The 27,193-nt window shown below is 43.2% G+C and overlaps 1 protein-coding gene across 2 annotated transcripts in view; it reads right to left on the reverse strand.

Moving 5' to 3' along the window:
- The window catches only part of EYA2 (EYA transcriptional coactivator and phosphatase 2), a 234,710-nt gene that overhangs the window by 4,503 nt on the left and 203,014 nt on the right, over nucleotides 1-27,193 (reverse strand). For both annotated transcript variants that reach the window (XM_072633655.1, XM_072633654.1), the window contains exons 11-15: nucleotides 15,687-15,745; nucleotides 10,545-10,705; nucleotides 6,848-6,962; nucleotides 5,959-6,080; nucleotides 5,115-5,215 (exon numbers count right to left, since the gene is read on the reverse strand). In XM_072633655.1, the coding sequence (XP_072489756.1) occupies nucleotides 5,115-5,215; nucleotides 5,959-6,080; nucleotides 6,848-6,962; nucleotides 10,545-10,705; nucleotides 15,687-15,745 (558 nt within the window). The remainder of the gene's footprint in view (nucleotides 1-5,114; nucleotides 5,216-5,958; nucleotides 6,081-6,847; nucleotides 6,963-10,544; nucleotides 10,706-15,686; nucleotides 15,746-27,193) is intronic.

Here is a 27,193-nt window from a genome sequence, read left to right on the forward strand (position 1 = left end):
ACCTCCCAGAGCATTGTGAGGAGCAAGTGAGAAGACATATGTATAGCACTTTGCAAACTTTAATGTGCTATATAAAAGCTACCCATTATTATTATTAATGACTTTTCTGTCCCCAGAACAATTAAAGCAAGAGCCTGGAGGAGTACTCCTCAGGATGCTGGAGATGAGATTCATTCTTCAGGTATGGAAGTTGGACAAGTTGACCTCTAGGTCCCTTCAAACTCCAAGATTCTTCATCCCTCCCTAAGCAAGGCATGGTGCAAAGAGTCAGAGGACCTGGGTTCAAATCCTTGTTTGTCACTTACTAGCTGGGTAAAGACAGGCAAATCCTTTCACCTGCGTGTTCATGTTTTATCTTTTATTTTTTGTTGCTTTTCAGTCATTTCAGTTGTGTCCAATTCTTCATGACCCCATCTGGGATTTTCTTGGCAGAGATACTGGAGTGCTTTGCCATTTCCTTCTCCAGCTCATTTTCCAGATGAAAGAACTGAGACAAACAGGGTTAAGTGACTTGACCAGGGTCATGCAGCTAATAAATGTCTAAGGCCAAATTTGGACTCAGGATTTGGAGTCAGTCTTCCTGACTCCAGACCTGGTGTTCTATCCAACGTGCCACCTGGCTTCCCTTTTATCCTTTACTTTCTCTCTAAAATTAGGGTTGGATCTGGGACCTCTACTAATCTTTCTAGGTCAAAATATGAATCTATAATCCTTCAGGGAGCTGCGGCCTCATTTTCAACAGAAAGTTTTGTTTTTTTTTCCATTAAGAGCATACATGTTTTCCAACACTGCTGATAACCCCAGTTCAGTTTGTAGGAAGAAACAAGAAATCCTTCTCCCCAGAGGGGAGTGACAACTACAGCCCGACCTCATCCAGACCTTTCCTGTTTGAGTAGTGACTTAACTCTACAATAACCAGATAAATCCAGGGAACGCCGATGATGATGCCGAGCTATGTGCTTATTCACTGCTGCCCCCTTACCTCACCACACTGTGTCTCATTAAATCTGGGGACATGGTTTATATGCCCTGAGAGGCCACACGGGGGCTGTGGCCTACGGATATGTGTACATAGATACATGTTAACATGCAGAGCTACACATCCTTCTAAATGAAGGAAAACACAGAAACTGAGAAACAAGTGGTAAATATTACACCGAGTCTGGGTGTTTGTGAGAAGCCTCTGGATAATAAAATGACTAATAAATGCTAATCCTTTTCCTTTGATTCAAAGCAGAGTCTCCCTAGCAGAGGTGGACACAGGGCAACCCAGACTAGAATGCTTTAAGGTCCAAGGGACAAGCTTGGAGGAAGGGTTCTTTTTCCTCCATCCCCAGGGAAAAACATTTGCCAAAGTTTGGCCAAGCTGAGAGTCTTTCTAACGTCACTGATGCTCCTGGCAGGGTCAGTGGTGGTGGTTGTAGTGGTGGGTGGGAAGGTCACACTTCCAATTTTTATTTCAATTTTGACTGGGTTATGCCCCCTAGTCAGATGCAGCTCTGGCTCTGAGACTGCTGATTTTCCTGGCTGCAGGGACCCTCATCTCACTTAGGTCCCTGCAGGATTTTTTTGTCTTTTTCTTCTACACATCCACAATGCGCTTGAAGTCTTTGAACTTTGTGGATGGTTCATGCAGTGGTCTGAAATGAGGCCTAAAAGCAGAATAGGGTTCTTGAGATGGAGTTCTGCCATTCCTTCTCAGATGGAGAATTTCCTATGGGTATCCTTCTTCTGAGCTAGGAAATGGAGGTGATAAGCTGAGTTTTTGGCAAAGGGCAGTCAGGACACTGGCCTTTTCAGCTAAACATCTCCTACCAGTGATGTCTATTTGGCCTTTATATTAACATTATTCTGAATCTAATTAATTCAAGTAGATGCTAGATGAGGCCAAGGAATTTTCCAGTAAATATCTCCCACAGTGGTCTCAAGGCCATTTCCCATCTCCATGCTTTTGCATAGGTGGCCCTCACATGTCTGGAATACTATCCTTCTTCACCTCTGCTTCTCAGTTCAGCTCCAAGGCCATCCCCTAAATGAGCCTTCTCCCCCAAATGCCTCATAATTATTTTGCATATACCTGAATTACTTGCCAAGTTTATTAATAAAGTCATTAATGATTGATTAGATGACTATTAATCAGGCTAAGCTCAAGGGGATCCATCCTGGATTTGGATTCCTATGGGTCACAATGCAAAACCATCTTCACTGGTAGAAAAACTATCCAAAAGCAAAATCTTAGTGATGGTGGTCCAATACTGTCCTCCTTAGGTAGAAACGATAACACACCTTCCTCTAGCCAGTGGAGGGACAGGTGGTCTTAGAGCCAGAAAGATCCAGATTCAGCTCTCACTTCTGACAAATACTGGCTGTGTAACCTAGGAAATCAACTTAATTTCTCAGTGCTGCAAGCAACTCAATTTTAAGACTGTAAGCTGCTAGGAAGGTACCAGTCTGGTAGGGAGTTTCCCATACTAAAGAAATCACAGGTTCAGTCCTTTTTTAAAATCCCATTCCGCTTCTTCAAGGCCTCCCAGTACAAACATGAACAAAGTGAATATCTCCAGGCCCTCCATTCATCCTTCCCTCCCTCCCTCCTCAAGCACTAGCTCCTCCACTAAGACTGACAGGCATTCTAGTAAAGGGACAGTTCTGTGTTATTTGTCCTCCAGACGATCTTGCTAGCTCCTGGCTTCTCCGGGAAAACTACAATTCCCCAACTCTAGGCAGTGAACATAGTGCCATTACACAGGCTCCAACTGGAGAGCCATTTGAGTGAATCCCTTCGATTTAGATTTCTTTTTCTGTTGTTGTTGGGGAGGGGGGTGCAGTGAAGGTGGATAAGGAAGAGGATGAAGAAGGCCCCTCCTTCTGCAGCCTTGGTTCTTTGATGGCTTCTGAACTCAGCTGGATTTATCACTTGTGGAGAGGAGGAGAAAAATGACCCACTAAAATTGAGATATTATCAACGCTGTCAGCAGAAACACTGCAAGCCTCTCTTCCCTTCCTCATATTTTATACAGCTCAGGTGTACAGCAGCCTGAACTAATGACTCCCATCAATCACAAGGCCATGGCAGGCCTTTGCAAGTAGCTTTTCCCACTAATGGGGCAGAGCGCTTCATTTCAAAAGCAGTGGGAGCAAAGAGGGCTCTTGGTAGAGCTGTGGTTCTGCTGCCCTGTGGAATTTGCCCCCTGCTAGTAGGTGGGGCTTTGGTTGTGCCCCTGAAGCCCAGATCTGGGAACAACTGCTCTGCTTCCACAATGAAAGAGGGAAAGGGGAGGGAGGGAGAGAGAGAGAGAGACAGACAGACAGACAGAGAGACAGAGAGAATGAAGGAGAGAGGCAGTGAAGGAGAGAGGGAGAGGGAGGGAGTGCAGGAGAGAGACAGAGAGACAAAGAAAGAGATTTTCAGGAAGAACATTCTCCCTCCAGCATTTCACTTCCTTCCCCTCTCAGGGCTAACCTCCCTACTCCAAAATACACACATTTATCCCAACAGCCAAAGTGTACCCTTCCCACTAGGTCAGGGCAGCCCAGAACCCAGAACTCTCTTCCTGATGGGGTTTGTGAGAAGCCAGGAGCACCAGGAAATGGGCTCCAGAGTGTCATGGTCTTCATAGCTGTAGCTTCTCTTAATGACCCACTAGCATCCAGAGACTTATCTGCGCCAGGAGCTCTTACATGAGTTTGAGGGAAGCTGTGAGCTTGAATGGGAAAACACAAATATTTTGATTTTCATTAAATTTTGTAACCCTGAGTACTTTTATTTTATGCATTTAAAAACATTATTCTGAGAAAGGGGTCTCTAGTCCGCACCAGACTCCAGCAAAGGTCACGCACACTTCACGCACACACAGCACAGCCTGGCTTGCTCTGACCCTTGTGAATCCCGCAGATTTTCTACCCTTTCTGCCTTTCAGGAAAGCAAACCTTGTTACATTTAGTTCCCCCCGTACAAAGCAGGATTTCCTTTAAGAGCCTTTGCTAAGGCTGCCCGGTTTGCATTTTAGTTTGATTTTTATTCATCAAATACCATGAGCATCTTCTAACATCGAAGCTTCTTGGGGGCAGGATTTCTCACTTTTGTATTGGTTATCCTAGGGCCTGGCAGAGGTGCTTAATAAATAAAAGCCTGCTGATTGACTGATGTAATTAAGTCCCCTGCTTCCGGGGCTAACTTAACTCAGCTAATGATAGTGGGCATCCATTTAGTTGGATCTGAACTCAAAAAGATGAGTCTTCCTGTCTCTAGGCTCTACCCACTGCACCAACCTGCTTCCCTGAACAGCCTCTTTACAAGACCCTAATTAATTCTGTATTCCCAGTGTTTCCCCAGTGCAGGCTCCTTTGGGGTATGCAAGTCATTTCTTGTTTTGGGTTTCCTTTACTTCAATAAACTGCCCATTGGGGGGAGCAGAAACTTGAAGGTGAAACACAAGTGGGCCTTGTTACTAAGCTCCATGGCATCGGCAGTAATATTTCCCAGCCTGGACTAGGGCAGGCAGAGGGAGGGGGAGGCTTGGCTGGAGTGACTGGGATCCTGGGAATTCAGCTGTCGGTTTTTTCCTTCTAAGAACTCGGCAGGCCCCCATGTCTCCCCTACTTGGTAGTCTGAGATCACAGAAATGGGGTTTTACTTTTTCATGAGCTTAATGCTGTCTTTATTAACTGGGAACAGTCCCTGGAACATGTGATATACAAAGAGGAAGCCCACCCCCAAGAAAGCGGAGCTGGGCTCAAGGGGGAGGCATTCCTCAACCAACGCAGTGGTTATCAGTGGCCTGGAGAAGGGATTTAGAATAGGAAATTACTCAGGATGCTTCTACGATTTACAAATGGGAAAAGAGCAGTGAAGCAAGAGCCTGGGAAACAGAGATCCCAACCATGCTGAGCCTGGGGAAGTCAGTGCAGCAACTGAAGTCTAGTCACAGAGTCGAGGTAAAAAACCAAACCACACACACAGACACACACAGACACACAGACACACAGACACACACAGACACAGACACAGACACACACACACACACACACACACCCCTCCCCCTTATCCCGGAGCCGCCAGTGCCACCATGGCAGAGGGGTGAGGTCCACAGAGACAGAAAATGTCTACATACCTTCTTTGCTCCTTGCTCCTCCTCGACTCCATCTCCTATTACAATATAGACTGCTTTTCTTCCGAACCTCTGCATTATCCTTTCAAAGCAGCTCTCCTTTCCTGCAGACCAAGAAGTCACCAGTTAGTGACAAGGGCTCTACCTAGAGGCCTTTCCCTTTCCCTACCCTACGTGACAATCCTTCCCGGTTTCCTATCTTCCTGGATGTCTGGGAGGGTCTCAATGGACCCTGGACCACCTCATCTGGTGGATGCCCCTGTTGGAATGGTACAGGAGAAAGCACACTGGGTCTGAATTCCAGCCCTAACTGCAGCTACACTCAGGGTGTGACCTTAGCCAAGGCATCCAGGCTTTTGGTTCTCTTTGCCCTGAAATGAAGCCCTGATCCCTGAGGCCCCTCACAGATGACAGTCCTAGTCGGAGTCAATACAATTCGCTGAGAGGCAGGTGTCCTGAATTCCATTTTCAAGCCAGACACTGACCTGATAATCACTGGGCTCCCCAAATGGATAACTCATAATCACCACTTTCTTGGGGGTATTCACTCTTAGTTAAGTGTTCCCCAAATCTGCTCTGTCCTACAAGTTCGTAACCAATGGACCAGATTTTACTTTTGGAGACTCTGGAAGAAGAGGTGAGAAACGTGGGTGGGTGCTAACTAGCAGTGTGTGTTTGACAGGGACAGAATCACAGTCTTTAGTTTCTGCCTCCAAGCTGCTGTTCTGTAGAACAGTCCCCAGTTTATGTCTCCCCAGTGCTGTCCCTTTCCCTTCCCACCCCTGTCATAGGAGGAAGTGCCTATACTTCTGTCACTGAGTAGTCCTAACTTCCTGACTGCTCTGACCTGTCTTGGTTGCACTGTAGATATTTTCAATAGGGAAGACTGTGCCCAATCCATACAGTAAGACTTTAGCTAGGGCAGGGATGAGCTGAGTGGTGGTAACCAGCACATTGACACAATTAGGCCTGGAAAACAAACAAGAACAGTAGTTAAAAAAAATTAGAGGGACTGAGGCTGGATTTTGTTTTTTGCAACATCAGATGAGGGTGGGGAGGACAGAGTAGGTGCATGGTATTCTGGAGAAGTATCCCAAAATAGGAGATTGAACACAGCCCGGGTAACAAGTTTCTAGTATATCACCCTCAAGTGACCCTGATGTTACCAGATATAGCCTGTTTGACAAGGAGGTCCAGTGAGCTGTATCGGTGTGAGAAAGCTGGTTATTAAATCTTTAGTGTGAGCCCTTAAACTCTGGAAATCAGCAATGGTTAAACATAACAGCTTGACTTATTATTTTGTTGATTGTCTAGACATAAGAAATTGATGGCAAAAATGTTAATAATACAGATTAACCTTAAGAGTGAGTCACAGATACATTTTTTTATTGAGAACTGGTTGTTAAAACATTTACCAGGACACCTTTGGGTCAGTCTAATACCAAGAGTATTTCAATCCTTCCAGATGTCTGGGATTTCATTAATGGGATGTTTTCCCCTACTGATGCACACTCTTTCAACCTGTCTTCATTGACTGAGGGGTGGTTGAGAAAATTAATTACCCAGCAGCCAAGCCAACCCTTGCAGGATGAATGTCCCCAAACCTCATTATTCCCAGTCTCCTATACTTGCAGTTGGTCAAATCCTAATCTAGGAGCCAACGTCTTTTGCTCTGAGGAAGCTCTGGGGCACAAAGAACAGAGGAAGCCCTTTAGTCATTTCCCCACTGTACTTACCGGGAATGTATTAAATTCAGCGCCTTGAGGGCGTGCGTCAACCAGAGGTCTGTCAAGGCCTCAAGTTCTGCTCTTAGCTGCAGCCAAGTTTCTCTTTTGGGAGCCCCTATCAAACCTGGAGGCAAGGGGAAAAGGCACTGATGTCATTAATCATCCTGGGGAACATCTGGGGCAAGGGGAAACAGACTGGCCTAACCCTGAGAAAATTAAATGAAAATGAGCTCCAAAGTTCCTTCCAGCTTTATAGTTCTAAGATTCTATCACTGCCCACAGATGCTCAGCTTTCAGTCTCCAACTGAATTCTTCCATATTGGAGTCCACTGGGATGAGGATGCTACTTTTCCCTCTGACCTTATGGACATTGCTTACCTCCATGCAGATGGCTCTCAATATTCATTGTTCTCTGTGACCTCATAACAGTCCCATCTTTCTACAGAGATGGAGGATTTTGGAGGGAGGATTCTAAGGATCTAAATCCTCCCTCCTCCATCTCCCACTTTATAGATGAGAAAACTGAGGTTCGAGAGGCAGTGATTTGTCCAAGGTCACCTAGTGAATTCTGTAGTAGAGCTAGGAATAAAATCCAGGGTCTCTTTATTCTGAAGCCTAATCAAACTGACTAAACTCCTGCAGGGTGAGGGCCATGCTGTATTAGCATTACAGAGGTTTACGTGTCCTTTCATTTGATGGAAGATCGAATTCTGAGAGAGGTAAAGAGCTCACAGTCACACAAATAAGCCAAGTCTCCTGAATCTTAGTGCAGAGCTTCCAGGAGACCATAATGCCTTTGTCCTGAGCTCCATTTCTTTTGCGCTGTCTTACAGCACCTACTCTAAGGCTCTCACACAAAGAGGACGTCAAGCATAAGTGGAGTCCAAGTGGTGGTAATGACTCGGGCTCCTGTAGTTCCTGACATGCTGTTGGGCTTCTTTTCCTCGCCCACCCACCCACCCAAAGTTCGTTCAAGTCTTCCTGCTTCCAGTCTTGGCTCTTTCTCTCTCCTTCCATCATGCCTCTGAATCACTTCCTCTCAAAGGTGTGACTTTTAAGCTGCTTCTATTATCCTCCAACACAGTCACACTTTCCTTTCTCTTCCCAGATGTCTGCTCCTTTTCCTGATGCATGCATTCACTCTGCCTTGCCCAGGGGCTCCCAGGGACCCACAGGAGGCCACCCACCACAGGACTTGGTCTCCTACTCCTAAACCCACTCCACACTGCTGTAACACCAGCCTGCGCAAAGGCCTGCCTGCTCAACTCTGTATCCCATCAGTTGTTAACAATACCCATGGCCCAAGAATGACACCTCTGGTAATTTCCCCTCAGCTTATGTGAAAATTAAGCGGTACTGACAGAGGACCAGGGTATTTCCTGGAGCTTAGGGGACCTTCTGGGAGGACCCGGTGGTTCAAGGCAAAACAGACTGCAGTTCATGGCAAGTAACAAATTCCAGAATCCTTCCCTCTACTCTTCCAGCTCTCTATCCCCTCAATAGGATAAGGGCAGAGTTGGAAGGGGCCTAAAAGGTCATCTGGTTTAACCCCCAATCAAAGTATAAAGTATAAAGCCTCATCCATCCTCTGCTTAAACACCACCTAGAGACTGGCAACTCACTGTTTTATGAAGGAACCCATTTCATTATCAGACAGCTCTGGTTGCCAGAAAGTTACAAAGGATGTTTATAGATTGATTCATTACTTAGCTAAAGTTGGCTTCCCTATAACATTTGCCACCCCTTCACTGGCCCTGATCTTTGAGGACATAGGACAAATCTAGTCCTGCTTTCCCACTGTTAGATGTAGGAAGATAGGGACCAGGTCCTAAGCCTCCTCTTCTCCAGGCTCCACACCCCTAGTTCGTAGGATTTTGATTGGAAGGGGTCCTAGAAATCATCCAGTTCAGAGGTTCCCAAACTTATTTGGTCTACTGCTACCTCTAAAAAAACTACTCAGTGCCCTCCTGGGGTTGAGTTAGGTTAACCCTTATTTTTATTCAATGCCCCCCAGTTGTGCCTGAGGCTACTACTGCCCCCCATGCATCATTCCAGCACCCCTGGGGGTAGTATTACCCACTTTAGGAACCTATGCACCCTCATTTTATGAGGCAGCTAGATGGCTCCACGGACCTGGGGTCAGGAAGACCAGAGTTCAAGTTACACCTCAAACACTTACTAGCTGCGTGACTCTGGCAAGTCCATTTTTATTGGATAATAACTCTGCCTAGCTCCCAGGTCGTTGTGGAGATAAGAAAAGATAACAGGTAAGATTTATAATGCTCTTTGTAAACCTTAAAGCACTAGGCAAGGGCTAGCTGTTATCATTATTGTTTTATAAAGGAGGAAAGTGGAGCTCCGAGAGGGTAAGAGATTTCTGCAAGCACACCGGTATTCTGAGCCCAAATCCCGCGGCTGCGTCACCAGACTAGGCGGCCTTATGCAATCCTCACAGGACGCGTGGTTGTAAGTCCTCACTAGCCCTGCCACCCTCATCTGGACTTTCTTGAGCTTATCAATGATGTTCCTTCTAATACAGAACTCAGAATGGATATAACATAAAGTGAGTGTCTCATAAAACTTGGTCTTGCAGCCAAGGGCAAGAAATCTCCAAGTTTGGCCAAAGTTCTACGAAGCCAGTTACATCTACAGTGAGTTACCTGATCTGTGTGCCTAAAGCTGCCTCCACTTACTCTGATCATGCTAGGATAACAGGCAGGGTTGACTGAGGATGTGGTTATATCTTCCCCTCCTAATCTACTGCTAATGCTGGCAAATCCACTAGTCAAGTCTCATTCATAGGAGAGCATCAAATTTGACAGCTGGAAAGAATCTTAGAGGTCATCTAGTTCAATGTCTTCATGTTACAGATAAAGAAACTGAGGCATCAAGGAAGGGAAGGTGGATCACATATGTATTAACTGACTTCAGGTTCAGTTTTATGAGTTAGTCTCTTTTGGTAAGCACAGGTAGGTGACATTTAGGGTCACCGTACACCAAGGAGTCATTTCCTCTGGCAGCCTTTCCCAGATCTCCACCCCATGAGGGACAGGCTAATTTTCTGCCTGAAAGGCTGTGATAGGAACTTGATTGGTCCAGTGATCCAAGGACCAAACCATGAAGAGAGAAAGGTGTTTGATGGGTGGAAGGCAGGTCTCTTTTGTAAAAGTTTGGTGTTTCCTTTTTCAAACACTTGATGTTTAAAATCAGCCAAACAGGTGATGATATTAAAGTAGATCTCCAGTCAGAAATATCCCTAAGAATCACCAGGAAGCAGATGGTAAGACATTGACACTTCTTGGAGTTGTCTTACCCTCTCAGACCTAGTAGACTGAGAAATGGGATAGTACCTCATCTAAACCCTGCATTTCCCCTAGCACCTGGCACAGTGCTCTACACCCAGTAGGTGCTTAATAAACATTCGCTCAATTTATGAATAAGGGAAGCTAGGATGTCTTTTTTTCTAATGAGAAACAACAATTCTTCCTATGCTTTCAACTTTTCAAGGTGGCACTTTCACATACCTTTGGTCCAAACCATCACTTACTGTAGGCCAGGCAGTCCTCTCCCCACCCCACAAGGCGTGAACTGACTCCCAAGGTGAGTTAGTGGAATGGCAGATGAGGATTCAGTCTCTTCTCTTTGTACCCTCTCATGGCTTCTGTCAGGACAGACTTAGCCTCCCTTCCTCCCCAGGCCCACTCACCCCCAACATTATTCTTGTATGTATTGTACATCTCCTTCACTCGCCGATAGCGGAATGCCAACTTCCTCATCCAGTCAACTCCCCCGTGAACTCCAGAGCCCAGACACAGGTTGGCCCCTGCTGCTGAACTATGAAAACCGTCTGCTGAGAAGTTATATGTACTGTGGAAAGGAAGGGAAGGGCACATGGGGTTGGGGAGATGAGGGTAGGGAAGAGAGAGCAAAAAGACATGGGAAGGTTAATGTTAGTAAGGCTCCAAAGGTCAGAAGAAGCTGACCTCCCCCCCAGCCCCTTGGCAGTCTGATAAAGTCTATAGATCCCTTCTCAGAGTAATGCTTTGAAATAATTGAATGAAAGACTACATTTTAGTTAGAGGCTACTAAAAATAAAGATGCAATTTTTTCTTTCTTCTCTAAGTTCTTTTTTCATTTCTTTTTTAAAAAATTAATTCATGGAATAAAGAATTTGTAAAATTTATTCATGGATCCCAAGTTAAGAACTGGGTTCTAGGAACAATTAAGCAGGAGAAATGAAAATAACAACTAAGTGACAGGTGTGGATGTGAAGGGAGAAGGAAAGAGTCTTCACATGGCCCAGGGAAACTCTTTCCTTCTCTTCAATACCCTCTGGTTTATTTTTTTGTAAAGAGGGCAACGGTCAGTGCACCGGATTCTCTAGGGGACAAAAACCTTTCCTTTACACCTTATTCCCCCACCAAGGTATGATGTGACCATAACAGATTTAGGGCCCGGAATCAGTGACACACCCCTTTCCAGCATAATTTCTTTCTTACTCAGAAGGACGATCATGAATTTATTGAGCGTGAACAATGAAATCAGTTTCCCTGTGAAACTGGCGGACATATCAAATGCTGGCAAGCAGTGTGCGTGCTCCTCAAATATTCCCTGCACATGGTTAGTGTTACTCTGAACAGACACAGGCCTCTTGGCTGGGGCTTTCTCTGGGAAGAGGCCTTGGTGATGGATGTTAATGAGCCAAGAACAGGCTGACATATGGCTGGTGAAGCAATGAGCTTGCTGCAGGACACCTCAGGTCCAGAGCATGACAATAGAGATATTTTTAAACCAGTCACTGATTTTGCTCTAGAAAGGGACATAAACTTTGGGTTTCTGAGACTATGGCAAAATCTAAGCCAAGGGAGATGAAAGGTGGCGATGATGAAATCCACAAGGAAAAGTTCTAAAGAGGAAGGTTAAATCATGGATTTTCTTCCGTGAAAATCAGAGTCACAGAATGTCAGAGCCAGAAGGGACCTTAGAGATCTATCTAGCCGAGGGGTTCTTCCCCTTTTTTGTGTCATGGGCCACCCCCTTAGGCGGCCTGATAAAGCCTCTATGGTCTCCCCTTCTTAGAATAATAAAATACACTGGATTATAAAGGAAACCAATTATATTGAAATACAGTTTTAGTTAAGGTCTCCTATTAAGCTCCTGTGGTTCTCAGTCCAATGATTTTCCCACCATACCACACTACATATTACACCATACTGCCAAACAGGATTAAAAAAATGAAGCAAAAGGTCATAGAGTGAGTTGTTTTTTTTTTCCCCCACTAAATTGTTTGTTTTTACAACTCTCAGTGTTAAAAGTAGCTTTATTGCGGAAGATGCCTTTACAAATAAATAGTGCTGAGAAGTGTGGCTGGTGCCTAACTAGCCCATCAGGCCCACACCACTCCCACACACACACACCCACCCACCCACCCCGTCCCTGCTCTATCTCTTGAAATTTGGCAAGAGCCCTAACTCTTCTGAGCTGCAAGAGGCCAGGAAGAGTACATTTGGTTCAAACCACAGACAGTCCAAAAACTTAGTTTAAAGGATAACAGCTAGCGTCTTCACCTACCGCCAGAGGCATTCACCACACATCCAAATTGAGGGAGACTGAATTTTGCATTTTGCTGCTCTTTGCTTGATGTGAGATAGGAAAACGTGAAAAAGAAAACAAAAACAAAAAAAACCAAATCTAAAAAGGAAGGGACCCAGAGACCCTGAATGACTGGATCTTAAATAAGTGACTGCTGAATATAATGATAATAATAACAATAGGTAACATTTATATAGTGCACTATGCTAAGATATTATCTCATTTGATCCTGACGACAGCTCTGGGAGATAGGTGCTATTGTTGTTCCCATTTTATAGATGAGGAAACTGAGGCAAACAGAGGCTAAGTGACTTGCCTAGAGTCACACAGCTAGCAATGGCTGGAGGTTGGATTTAAATTCAGGTCTCCTTGATGACAGGCCCAGGCATCTATCCACTGTGCCCCTCAGCTGCCAAGCTGATCAGATTGATGGGATGAGTGGTCATGAGATTCTATTAAATAAATACATAATCTTTGACCCTTTAGTTAAATAAAAGGGACTCAGACACTGAAAAGAATCTGATCTCAGAGGGAGGAAAGTGCCCCTGTGCATTTCATAAACAATATATATTACATTTTATTGGGAAATAGGTCATTAAGCTGTATTGCTATGCCCTTTAAAGAGGGTTGTGTTAAATAAACTAGATCATTCATTAGAGATCAAATCAGATATTACGGGGTGCTCCAAAAGCTGCCCTACGACTTTCGGAACATATTCCACGTGTAAAGTATTTTCCAACAACAGCTGCTGCTGTCTGTTTTCAGTTGGAGACCTGCTTCTAACAACAACTACTACTTCTCCTGTTCTTTCTCACATTTTATGGTGCGCTGATTTCCACATAATAATAGCTCTGTGAGGAAGGTTGTTGTTTGAGAATTATGCACATTTTACCAAACAGGAAACTGAGGCTCAGAGAGCAGGAGGGATTCCTCCAAATTCACACAGCATGGGGCAGAACAAGGACCCAAACCCAAGTCTTTGCTTTTCTTAAAAAAGTAGCTTCTCCACAATATCCCCGGCAAACCAATACAAAGCAGGTATTATGACCCCTATTTTACAGATGAGGAGACAGTATGGAAAGGATGAATGTTCCTTTATTTAACTCTACAAGTTTGGAAGTCATCGGCTTGCTCAGTCCTTTTGGCATGGTGACCAGGCCTTATTTCCTGCCAGGTCTTAATTTTGGAAAGGCTGGTGTCAGAGAACAAATATTTGAAGGGTTGATTAAATTTTAGCCAGCAAGACCTTGCATCACTTCTACATGTGGGGTCTTCTGCAAAGATTCACAGGGCCCTGTGCCTGTTCCTTTGCTTCCTTAGTGAGAATCATAAAACCACTGATTGCCAGAGGTTAGAAGAGTCTAACTCCCTCACTTTACAGAGGGAAAAGCTGGGGCTCAGAGTGGGGAACTGACTTATCCAAGGTCACATAGTAGGGGAAACTGGAACTAGAACCCATTTTCCTGACTCATTTATTTCTACTACAGTATTCTGGAGTGAGAAGCAACCTGGAACCAAACTCTATTTAACTATAGAGGAAATTTTCCTATGTTTGAACAGCTTGGGCTACTTTGTAAGAAAACATTTAGGGTATGGGGTTGCAGAGGTTGGCTGTATCCTGAATCTCTTAGCTGGTGGCTTACTCTAAATAACTCCCAGTTCTTCCCTACTTGTTTCTCACCAGTCTAACTCTTCTGTGGCCTGCTTTTTTATATGAAGACCTGGGAACTAAGAATTTTTTTTTTACATTTTTAAAATAAAGTTTTATTTATTTAGAAATGAAAATAAGCTACTCTTAGCTTGAGGCTGTACAAAAGGGGTACGGGTGAGAATCTGGCCTGCAGGCCATAGTTTTCAGACTCCTCCTGATTTTGAATAATAACAAATTCAGATTGTGAGTTTACTATCTCTTTAAAGGGACTGGCTCAGTTCTAACTGATGCTGGCATCCGTGAAGACAATGAAGGATGCTTCATCCTTATCCATTTACAGTCTGGGGGATTTTTAATCTGAAATTTAAAAATCTACCAATGATGTCAAGTTGGGAGAGATGCAGCAACCTATTAGTAAGGAGCTCTCAGGGCCACCCCGTCTACAACCCCTCACACTGGGGCAGCAGTAATTTTCCAAAGCAACCGGTAGTAAAATAGAGAAGGCTATACTTGGAATCAGAAGACCTGGATTCTAATCATGGCTTTGCTGCTTACTAGTTACGTTCATTGGTTCATAGTTCATAGGAGTATAGATATAGATTGGAAAGTGTCTGAGAATATCACCCACTCCAATCCATTCATTGAACAGATGAGGAAACTGAAGAACAGAGAGGGGAAGTGATTTATTCAATGTCACAGAGAGTGGAAGAACTGGGATTTGAAATCAGGTGGTCTGACTCTAGGCCCAGAACGCTTTCTGTTACACCATCCTACCATGTGACCCTAGGTAAGTCACTGTAAGCCTCAGTTTTCTTATCTATAAAATAGAGATAATACTTATACTACCTACCTCAGAGAGATGTCATGAAGAAAGCACTGTTGGAACTGTGATGCTTTATGGAAATATGAGCTACTGTTGTCATCACTGACATTATTTTTAAATCAACACCCCAAATCTGAGCGTCTAATATTCTGTGATCCAGTGACACAGGCCTCTTTGTTGTTCCTCACTCAAGACGTTCTCTCCACTCTGGGCATTTTCTCCAGCTGTCCACCATCCCTGGAATTCTCTCCTTCCTCATCTCCCCCCTCCTACCTTCCTTTATGCTCCAGCTAAAACTGCAGCATCTATAGGAAGCCTGTCCTGATCCACCCTAATTCTGGTGTTTTCCCTCTGTTGATTATCTCCACTTTATTCTGCATGTATCTTGTTTGTACAAAGCTGTATGCATGTTGTCTCCCCGCCACAACTGAGTGCTTCTCAAGATTATTTTTTGTCTTGCTTTGTATCCCTACCACTTAGCATAATGCCTACCACACAGTAGGTACTTAATCAATGTTTGTTGACTGACTAAATCAAACTACAAAAGCGATGTCAGATGATAGTTATTGGGAGGAGGGAGGCAATAGGAGTCCTCATGACTGCAGAACTAGGCGAGGTAGAAGTCATATTGTCTTGTGCATGATCAGAAAAAGTGTAAGAGAAATAATATTTCCAGATTGCTACCATCATTCTCACCCCTACAGATGCCTTTCAGGAGCAAGGTGCACAACTGAATGGGAGTGGGGGAAGGGAGGAGGGATCTTCCCCCCCAAATTCCCCACCTCAAATCCTGGCCATTGTCATCCGATGAGACATCATCAACATGGATCTGGTCACAGTCCTGAGAAATGTTTGGACAAAGAAGAGAAAGAGAAGGGATGGGGGAGAGTGGTAGAAAAAAAGGAAACAAGAAACATCACTTTTTCATTTGAAATAACTCTTGGGAGCAGGTTTCCTATGCTCCCATGATTGTGCCGATGGCAGATATTAAGAAAAGATACTGGGGTTTTCATGCTGGGCTTCTATTCCCAAGAAATCCCTTTCTTTGGACAATGAGGTTCCCAGGACCTGTTGAGCTCTGCTGTGCAGCAGCCTGGATGGTCAGAGTCAAAATAATAGCTCCATGCTGATGCAGGAGGAGGAGGGCCATGGAAACAGCAGCCACAATCCCCCAGTCAAGAGTGAAGGGAGAAAGGCTGGTGCCAAAAGAAATTCATTCCACCTCTGTCCAGCAGGCTGGCAGTGCTGAGCATGCATCCAGAATAAGAATGGCAGACCCTGGAGTCCTTGGCAATACAAATGAATGTCATAATTTGAGGTCGACAGGGTGCAGGAAACCAGGGAATCTTAGACATTTTTTTCCCCAGTGAGAAACAAAGTCTGACTACTTTGTGTTACCATTTGTCAATGCAAGTATGCCTTTCTATGGCACTGGAACGATTTGTTAGTTCATGCCCTTGCCAGTGGCCCTGCTTAGCTTTGAGAATAATAGTTCTGCAGAGTTCTGGAGTGGAAAAGGATCGTAAACATGAATGGATCACAACGTCATGGAAACGATGGAACTAGAAAGAAGTGTTAAGGCTCATTTTAATCCAGTCCCCTCACTTTACAGAGGAGGGAACTGAGGCCCAGAAAGCAGATATGACTTGCCTAAAGTCACACGGGGAGTCGGTGGCAAAGCTGGGACCAAAATCCTGGTCTCTTACCCTCAGTTTAGGACTATAGCCCCTGAACCATGCTTTTGTCCACTGAAGTACTTACCTGGGTCATACCTTACTCTAGCATGAGAGGACACACCACATCTACCAAGGTATCACTGATGCTAGTAGAGGCAACTGAACCGTATGGTCTCTGCATTGTACTCCTGAGACCTTACATGACCGGGGTATATTGTCATTTTCACTGTCCCTGCTTCCTTCTCCCTCTTCCCTACCCCCTGACTTCATATTGCCTGTGAAGTCATTGTCACAGCATCCTTCCTGGTGTTTTGTGAATTCCAGGTGTGACTCGGTATGACACTTTGATACAGCTGCTAGGCAGGATGGATCACAGGAGTATGGATTTAAGCCTGGAAGGGACCTGAGAATTCATCTAGTCCACTTCCTTCATTTTATAGGGGAGGAAAAACTAAGGCTCAGATAGGTCAAGTGAATCACACAAATTCACACCAAACTAAGTAGAAGAGGCAGAATTTGAACGCGGTTCCTGTGTTCCAATATAGCACTCTTTGTAAGTGTACTGTGTTGTCTGGCACCTTCTAGGAAATTAATAATCATAGAAACACAGAACTGGAAGGGAAATAAGTTGATAATATCTTTTCTATCTGTATTAACTAATAGTAATTTACATGTCTATAATGCTGTATCTCATAGTCCACTGGTTGACCCTGTCACAAATTATCTCATTGGGTGCTTACAACAGCCTTGTGAATTAAGTAATGTGTATGGATATCTCTATGTGAACAGATGAGGAAATCAATGGAAACTCAAAAATGGTTTAGTGACTTGGTCAAGGTCACACAGCTAGAAAATGACAGAACTGGAGCCAAGAATCCTTATCTCTTGACTCCTAAGATTAACATGCTTTCTTTCCACCACATGATGCTTGCAGATAAATCCAAGTGATAAATTTCCAAAGTCTTCCCATCCCTATCCTGCTCAGCAGCACCTTCCCCACACCCCCTGACAGGTTTTTTTATTTTGTGGGTGCCCAAACACTGCTGAGGTTCTCTGGGCTAGTGCCAGTCGGGTATCAGAACACCATGATTCCCATGTTGCACTCTAGGTCATCAGTACCACTTACATTCACTGGGGAAAGAAACAGAGTAGAAGTGGTAACTGAGCAGATGTGTAGGCCTGTAGCAATTACGTGCTCCCGATCTTATCTATAGATTCCTCTTTTGTGCAAATACTTTTACCTTAAAAAAGGCACTAAACCTTACTCCCCTCTTCCATTAAGACATTATGGTTTTTAATGAAAGTATTTTTTTAAAAAGGAATTTTAGACATCTCCCCATTTTGTCCTACATCTGTCTGATGGGAAAATATCTGTTTTCTCAAGCTCACAAGTCAGAGCACTGGATCTGGAGTCAAAGAATCTGGCTCTAGGAATGAGCCTGGGAAAGTTAATTATTTTGGGCCTCAGTTACTCCATTTGTAAAATGACAGCTTTGGACTGGATGCTATCTAAAATCCCTTTTTATGTCGAAAGTCAGTGCCTTATAAAAAGGTTTGCACTAATGCTTTTTTTTTTAATACTAAATTATGAAGATTCATACCCAAAGAGACTAATGGATAATTTTCCTCTCACTGTACTTTTGTCAGTAAGTGCAAAGAATGACAAACTATAAAGGGATAAAACTGAATTTAAAACCAGCACACCAGAAGTTAGTCACTTAGCTGAATAGGAAGTCAGTGCATGCATTCATTCAACCAGGCTGCACAAAATACTCACAACATTTGTAGAGTGACAGTCAAGAACTAGTATACAGGCTCCATGGAAAAGCCATTCTTATTACCTTATTATCATGCAGCTTTTTTTCTTTTTTTTAAACAAGGGTTTTACATCTTTTAAATGGGAAGAAACCCTAGAGATCATCTAGGCCAACATTCTCATTTTAGAGGGGATGACACTGGAGTCCTAGCTGAAGTGATTTGTCCAAGGTTGCACAATGGTTGGAATAAGAATCACAGGTCTCTAGACTCCTAATCCAGAGCTTTTTATCCCCTACGACTTGTTTTCTCCCAAAATTAATGACTACTGAAGTCCTATGATGAGAAGATCCCTATGCATCCTGGTGGGGATGCAGAAGAGGGTGGGAGTTGTGAGTTCTACTTCAGAGCAGCTCTACTTGTTTATTCTAGAAGGGGCCCTGAGTGACCAGCTGAGTTATAAGTCATTTTGGATCCACTCCAGGATGGAACTGGATAGGGTCAAACCTCTCTTCTCTCCCCAGGTCTATCCTAAAGAATCTAAGCTCCCTTATCATCATAGTCTACCCTCTTGACATTACAGGCTGAGACCTCCAACTCACTCCTACTCTGAGCAGAATTCTCTCTTCTTCAGTCTCTATGCTAGAAGTAAGACTGGAACTGGCCCAGCCTCCAGGGAAAGGGGACAAGACAGAATTCCCCTCATCATTTCTCCTAATGCCCCTTGGCCATTTAGTTGGTCCACAGAAAACTACAGTGGCAAGTTTGGTCCTGGTCCTCAGTCTTCTGCTATGTTATTGAAAATAGAATTTTAAAACCAACACTAATTTTACAGACCCTGGCTTTGCCGAAAATAAAATTAATAGCAGATTTCCCTTCAGCACATCACCCTGTCTGAAATTACAAAAACACTCCCCCATAGCAGTTGCAAGCTCAGAAAGCCACACTGGGATAATATTGTCCCAGCCTGCTTAACTTCGCCTATACTGAGCCTTGGGTGATGTAAAGGGAAAGGCATCTGTGGAAGACCTGGTTTTCTCATTTGTGAGGGAATTGTTCTGGGCGCTAAAGTGTGACAACAGTAGCTATCACATTTCTGACTTAATAAAATACCGTGACACTTAGTGAGACACTACCTCATAGTCCACTGGCCAACCCTATCACGTTACCAGCTAAGCCACCCCAAGAAGCTAGGCAGAGTAAAAGTGGGAGGACTGGCTTTTACTACTTGGGGAAACCAGACTGATTTTTCATTTTCACAGAAACTAGCTTCTAAGATCTGAGCAAACTGAGGGGGTAATAGGAAGTAAGAGATACAGAGAAATGTCTGTTGGGCTGAACTCAATGTACTCAGAGATAACCTAGGAGTGTTTTTTTCCTTTCTGCTTGAGTATTCACCAGGGCTCAGAATTACCGAATGTCAAAGTTGGAAGGGACATTAGAATATAGAATGTGACAGCTAGAAGGAATCTTAGAAAAAAGAATATTAGAGTTGGAAGGGGCATGAAAACAGAAAGAGACTTTAGAATCCAAGTACTTCAACCTCCTGAAGGTACAAAAGGGATCTAAACAGTAGAAGTGAGGAAGGCATCCATTCCAGGCTTGTGTTGAAGCATGGAGTGGAAGGTAGTGGATTGACTTTAGAGAACTAATTGTCTAGCTTGCCTCTTACCATCAACCCATACTGCTTTACATAAACTGAGACATACTTTTGGCCCGTGTGGGCATGATCCAAACATTTTAGTTGGATACAAACATTCAAGGGATGATATGTCAACATTCTATGATGAGATTTGAACTGTCAGTGATACAAGAATAACATCTGCCTTCAAGGTGCTGACAGTCTTATTAGGAAGACAAGAGGTCATCCATGAAACAAAAGGAGAACAATCAAATGCCCAGAGAAAGGAGAGATCAATGCATGGAAATACTGGGGAAGACTTTTCAGAGGAAGGGAGACTTGAAGTTATGGAAAGCTTTGCAGAGGGGAAGGGGAGATGGAAAAGCATTTCTGATAGAAGAGAGCCCTAATTCCTTAGAGCAGAAGTGTCAAACTCAGAACCAGACTGAAATGTAACTGGGAGGTATTTAATAAAGTAAATAAAAATACAAAAGAACATAGATAATGATAGATATAGATATTATGTGGTTCTCTAAGTCAATATGATGGCCTGCATGTATGGTCTAGAGGCTCTTGTTTTTCTTGAGTTTGACATCAAACTCCAAGTTTGGCTTTGAGAAAAGTCATGCCCTGCTCAGGTGATGCAGGATCACAGGCTTTGGAATTAGAAGGTGCTGAGAAGATGAAGACCCAATGAGATGATGTTCAAAAGTTCATGAATTGGATGGAGAAGGTGAACAGTGATTTATTCATTAAATCCTAGAACATGAGACATACTAGAGGAGACTCTTCCTGGAACTTGGAAAGACATACTTTGGGTTCAAAGAAAAGTATCACTTTCTCCAGTAGGAAGTAATTTTGTGAAATTAATCTGAAAATGTGACCTAGATGAAACAGGTTCAAAAAGGAATTGGTCCAATTAATGGAGGCCAAAGTGAACCAGGTTGGGAGTTACTGCCTTTGTGCTCATGTGATGGAGGCAACTCCTGCCCTCTCCAGAATGTTCTTTGACATTCCCTGTTTGGAGAGAACATGGTGGGTATGACGTCTCTTAGGTGCTAGATAGAGCAATGACTTCTGGAGTTGGACCATTTTGGTTCAGGTCCTGTTTCTGACAATTATCACCTTGTATGATATGTTGAGAAAGCACTTAAACCTCCTTGGGCCCCAGTTTCTTCATTTCTAAAATGAGGGGCTTGGGATAGATGGGCTCTCAGGTTCCTTTCAAGTCTAAATTTATGATACTATGATTCATCCCCAGTGATTTCCTCTTGGCCATGGGTAGCAGCAATAGTCCCCACTGGATATGTGGTGGTGGGGTTATACCACTAGGGATTATAGCAGAAACGCCAGACAAACAAACAAGGCTGGCATTTCAGATTTTCAGCTTCTTATACACTACTGTTATTCTCTAGCTCATGTGATTCTTCTAGAGGAAGTTGGTTTCTCTATTTTGCTGTACTATGAATTGACCACCCCTTTTTGGGGTTCTTAAATTCCCCATAACTTTCTATAGCAGTGCCACATTGATGAGCTCCGATGATGAAAAACAAATGTGCAAGGCTCTTAAGAAGGAGCCTGTTGTGCTATAAGAAATGAAAAACCCAGTTTGAGACAGATCTGGCAAGACTTGTCTGAACTGATGCAGAGTAAAGTGAGCAGAACCAGAAGAACATTCTATACTATACTATTAATATGGTAAAAAAGGAACAATTCTGAAAGACTGGACGGTGATCAATATTGTGATCAACCATGATTCCAGAGGACTGATAAAGAAAAGACATTTCTATTCTTCCTTCCTTCCTCTCTCCCTCCCTTCTTTCCATTAAAAATACTACTTTGTATGGTGAAAATAAAAGCAGACAAGGAGTCTCTTCTCCCCTCCAAAAATAATAAGAGACTGATGGCAAAACAAAGGATTTTTCTAAGATCAAATGGTTGTAGATAAAAGAAGCATAAGCATGACTTTTCATCCAATTCTTCAAGCATTATTGGAATCTAGCTCTTGGTCCAAAAATCTCTTTTTGCTAAATAGAGGAAGAAGTGAATTGATTGCAAAGGATCTTTCTAGACTGTATTCTAGCCATACTGGTTTGGCCAGGATATTAAAATATTAGCTGCTAAGAGGTAACATGTAGTATCTGCTATGTGCCAGGCACTGTGCTAAGTACTTTACAACATGAGTTTTAGTCCTCAAAACTATGCTGGTGGTAAGTACTATCATTATTCCCCTTTTATAGATGAGGAAACAGAGGTAGAGGTTAAGTGACTTGCCCGGGGTCACACTGCTAGTAAATATCTAAGGCTAGATTTGAATCAGGTCTTCCTGACTCTAGGACTACTTGAGCATCTCTACTTTTTCATGATGGTGAAAACAGTTCATTATGAAAATCTTTTGCAGATCTTTTCCATTTTATCCTGTTTGCTGTCTCCTTCTCATTTTCATCCGTATCTGTCCTTGGGATGACTTTGCTTAAGTTAGGTTTCTGACCAACTTTTCTTTGAATGAATGAAAATCATTTATTAAGCCATTAATATGTGCCAGGGACTGTGCCTATATAAAATAAGGAAACTCAACTTGAAGGAGCTTATATTCAAATGATGGAGACAACGCATATAGGGAAGTGGTGGTCAAGGAAGAGGTTTTTGGAATAATTTCCCCAAATCAAGCCCTACTGCCTCCAACAATTTTTCCAGACTATTCCAGGCTATTTTTTTCCCTTTCTCTAAACCCTTAGGTAGCTTGTAGTCCACTGTATATGATTTATACTTACCTGTGTGCAGTTCTGTACTGTTAAGTATTTTTCATGTATCAGCCTCATTTCTCCAACTAGAAGGTGAACTCTTGTAGGGTATGTGCAGTGTCAACACATTAGTGACACTGCCTTGTCATTAATCATTACCCGTGTGACCTTGGGTGAATCACTTTAATCTCTTTAAGCCAGTTTCCTCATCTGTAAAATGGGGATAATAACATTTATACTATCTACCTTTTAGGGTTGTTGTAAGGATCAAATGAGCTGTGTACAGAGACTTTATGAACCTTAAAGCACTGTATAAACGCCAGGTATTATTATATTCTTGTCTCTCCTCCAGATGCTAGCCCTGGGGGAGTTACACACAGAAGCTCACTAAATGTCTGAATCATTATTTGGGGCAAATCTGCGAGTAGTTCTACTTTTGTTGCCTTGATAGGGGATAACTTTTATTGGTGGAAAGTAAGTGGCAGGCTCCAAACTTCATGGATGCTTCCAGGATACAACATAATATGGCAGAATCATTGCAATCAGAAAACCTAGTTTGAATGTGTTCTGTCACTGACATCTCAGGTAACCATAGGTGAGTCACATGCTCTGTCTGAGGGTCTGTAACATTAGGTACCTAGACTAGATGATCTCTAGGGTCTCTTCAAGCTCTACATTTTATGATACTAAAATCAGAATGCTTGAGTGTGGCAGGGTCTTAGTATCTTAGAGCCAGAAGGGACCCAAAAGAACATGTGATCCATCCTCTTAATTTCACAGAAGAGAAAACTGAGACCCACAAAAGGGAAGTGGCTTGCTCAAGTGCAACCCAAATAGTACACCTCTGACCAACAGTGAAGACATTTGAAGGGTTCTTGGGACTATTTCCTGGTGGTGTTTCCGCCTGACCTGTAATCAACGAGAACAGTAATCCTGCCATTTGCTACCTACTAAACCATTGGCTGCAGATCAAAACGCCAAAGCCACGGCTGAGCGTGTGCCAACTCTTTCCTGAGTAGCCACTTGAGGCCATTAATCCTACTATCTTTTGCTCCTAGCCTGACTACAGCCACTGAAGAAAAAAAAGAAAGGATATTGTTGACAAATCTGCTTCTGGAAAATAATTTCCTCCAAGGGCTGGGCCAGCAAGTCTGCCTTCATTTTTCCTGCGAGATACATTTTTCAAATGAGCTTGCTGAGTACTTCCTCTAGACTAGCTGGATAACACATTCCCTAGGAAGAAAATGCTAATGCTCTTTTTTTCACTGTCAAAATGTTTAACTTTTCTTAAGAGTGATAAAGATGCTTCACCTACCACTGGATAAATTGCCAGCCAGGCAGGAACTCTGTGTAAGCAGACTAGCACTGACATGTGTGAAATATTATTCTCTCCAACAGCTCCTACAAACTGTAAATTAGACATTTAGGAACCAGACTCAGCATCAGGAAACTAGCTGTGTCCTAACCTGATTTCAGAAGCAACCTGTATAGTCAGCCACCTCCCTCCCCATATCATCCTTCTCACCACACAGCCAGTGAGGGCAACCTGGCCTCTTCTGAATGGGTCCCCTGACCTCACTAGCCCAAAAGCTGAAGGTTCCACTTATTTGCCTTGTTCACTTGTGTCTGGCCACATTCTCCCGCCGCTTTAAAACCGAGCTCAAACTCCATTGCTTTCATGAAGCCTTTTATGACTGACCAAACATAGTCCCAAACATTCCATTAAGAATGTTTCCTCAGACCTTAAATACCTAGTTTTTGTGTCAGTATTTTATTCATAAGAGTCACCTTTTAAAAGTCACCTTTTCTAAATATTTGTCCTATATTCCTAGCGGTTCAGCTGCTCTGGTTTAGGGAATCAAACTAAGATTTAAAAACAAGTCTTTGTCATGAACCAAGGCAAATCACCCAGCAGAAGGAACGCTTGGTGTCTGGAGGCATTTAAAGACAATATGTGTAACACTAACCCATTGGTAAGGTTTTTTGTTTTTTTTTTTGGTATAAATGAAGGAGATATGATGGTTTTCTTTAGAATTGCATTTATATCTGTAGTTTTAAGAGAAGAACAAATTAATCAGGTGACCAGCCTGGGGCTCAAAGATGGAAGTCAAGATCTAGAGGGAACCAGGTATAGTGAACAGGGTTTGAGGTTAAAAACATAGGCCAGATATGGGTTCCCAAGTCAAAAGTAGAAATGTAAGAAGACAGAGTCAGCTTTGCTAAATCTAAAGTCAGTGAAATGGGTTGGAGCAGAGAAGGGCCAGAGAGGCAAATAGATCACCATCAGGGTGAAGAAGATCTGTGAGTCCTCATCCCCATGGGTTAGTCGAGGGGTTAATCTCCCCTATGTCTGCTGTTACCTCTCTGTCTGCTGTTACCTCACTCCCCTCCCTCACTAACACTCCTAGGTGATTAAGGCAGTATAAAGCAGAATGAAGCAATAGAGACAAGATCCAGACTCAAAGGACCTGGGTTGGAATCCTGCTTTTGCAGCTTTACTATCTTTGTGACCCCAGGCAATCACATCCCTTTTCTGGGCCTCAGTGCTTTTTGTGATGCCTTCCAGCTCTGAATCTTGTGGCCATGAATCTTTCACCCCAAAGTCCCCTCAGCTTCTAGATTACAGCTTGAAAATTGTAGAGTGAACATGGGGTCATTCATCCTCCACTTTCTCCTGCTAGTTTCTCTAGGATCCTGCCAGACGCCATCAGCAAGATTTGTTTTCTCTAAAAACATACCAAGAAGGGGTGTACGCACCAGCAGAGAAGATCCATCGGAAGGCAAAGCATGTACATTAATTCAACCGTGGTTTTAATAAAAACAGAACAAGGCAGGCTTGGATTGGTCAATAACATTAATAGTAGACCTTTAGAAAACAGTTGTGGTCTTACAAACTGATCATTAATATTCCCAAAAAGAGGAATCACTTTCACTTTTCTCATCATAGCCCAATTTCTTTTCTGGATCCAATATATTTTTTTGATCTGAAGGATACTTTTGTATCTAAACAAAGAACCTGTTTCTTCCCTCCCCACCAAGAGACTCAAGCTGCCTTCACTTTGCTGGCCATTTTGTGGATGAAGAAGGTTGACAGCAAGGGAGAAGTGAATCCCCTAGTGTCACACACTGTACCAGTGGCAGAAGTGGAAGTTGAAATCACTTCTCTTGTTTCTTCTCTTTCCACTCTATTGAGGAGATCATAGATTTAGAGTTGGAAGGATGTTGGGGGTCTAGTCAAAACACCACTCAATTTATAGAAGAGGAAACTGAGGATCCAGAGAGGTTCAGTGAATTGCTGAGGGTCACACAGGCAGTCAGTGGCAGCAGGCAGAATCAGGATTTGAACCCAGGTTCTCAGATTTCAAATCCAGGGTTTCTTCCTCTGCACCACACTGATTCCTACTCTGGGAGTCACCACTAACTAAGCAACAAGAGGCTGCTAAGCCTGCCTCTGGATACAGTTACTGTACCACTTGATGGTGCTACTCTCTCTCTCATCCACAAAGGTTCAGAAGGGGAATCAGTCGAGACTAGTCTTTCTTCGTGTTCCTGATGAAACACATGTAAAAAGGAAAAATTGCTATATCAAAGACGACAAAATGCTCTTCTGAATCCGGAGACGTTTCCCAGATGCTAAGAGCTCTGGTTTTTTCCCTTTGCAGAAACAGATTTTGTACTCCTGAACAGAAGTCTCCTCCCCAAGAGATAGTCTAATGAAGGTTGTTTCCCATTTCTAAAGGGGTTTTACCCAGGGGCCAGAGGATTTCCTTGGTGGTTGGTTACCTTTTCTAAAAACAGCAGGGTCCAACAGAGAGATTGTGAACCCAGGAGTTGCAGCTCTTGAATTCTAATCAGAGACATATGAAAAATGTATTCGACTACCATTTGGGAGATCTAGATTTTAGTGTTTGGCTCCATCAATTATTGGTTAGGTGAAATCCAGAGCTTCAGTTTTGCCATCTTTAAAGTGGTGAAGGAGAGTGGATAATAATGGCCTAGGGTCCTATCTAGCTTTAACAATGTCTTCTAGTCTACTCTGTTTAGGTACCCCATTCTAATACACCCAATTTCTAGGGAAGGGGTTCTTAGCTTTTTTTTTGCAGTTTGGACCCCTTTATTGGTCTTATGCTTCTAAGAATAATGCTTTTAAATGCATAAAATAAAATATATAGGATTGCAAAGGAAATCAATTTATATTGAAATAATTATGAAAATATTAATCAGGATATTAAAATAAAAGTTCATAGACTCCAGATTAAGAACTTCTGCTCTATATTATCAGTGAAGAATCAATGGTATTTCAATTCTTCATGGATCTTGGTTGGGTACTCCCCCACTGTGGCAGAGCACAACTTCTCTACATTTTAGCAGGTGGTCTCTGGAAGCTGCCAGAGCCATTAACGTTTCATTCTTTGGTGGCCAGACCTCTATGCTCATGAAACTCCCTTCATTTACAGAGGCTGGTCCTCAGGCAACAGAGCCATCTATCACCA

Source organism: Notamacropus eugenii, chromosome 1 (genome assembly GCF_028372415.1).
Source record: "Notamacropus eugenii isolate mMacEug1 chromosome 1, mMacEug1.pri_v2, whole genome shotgun sequence".
Taxonomy (NCBI): domain Eukaryota; kingdom Metazoa; phylum Chordata; class Mammalia; order Diprotodontia; family Macropodidae; genus Notamacropus; species Notamacropus eugenii.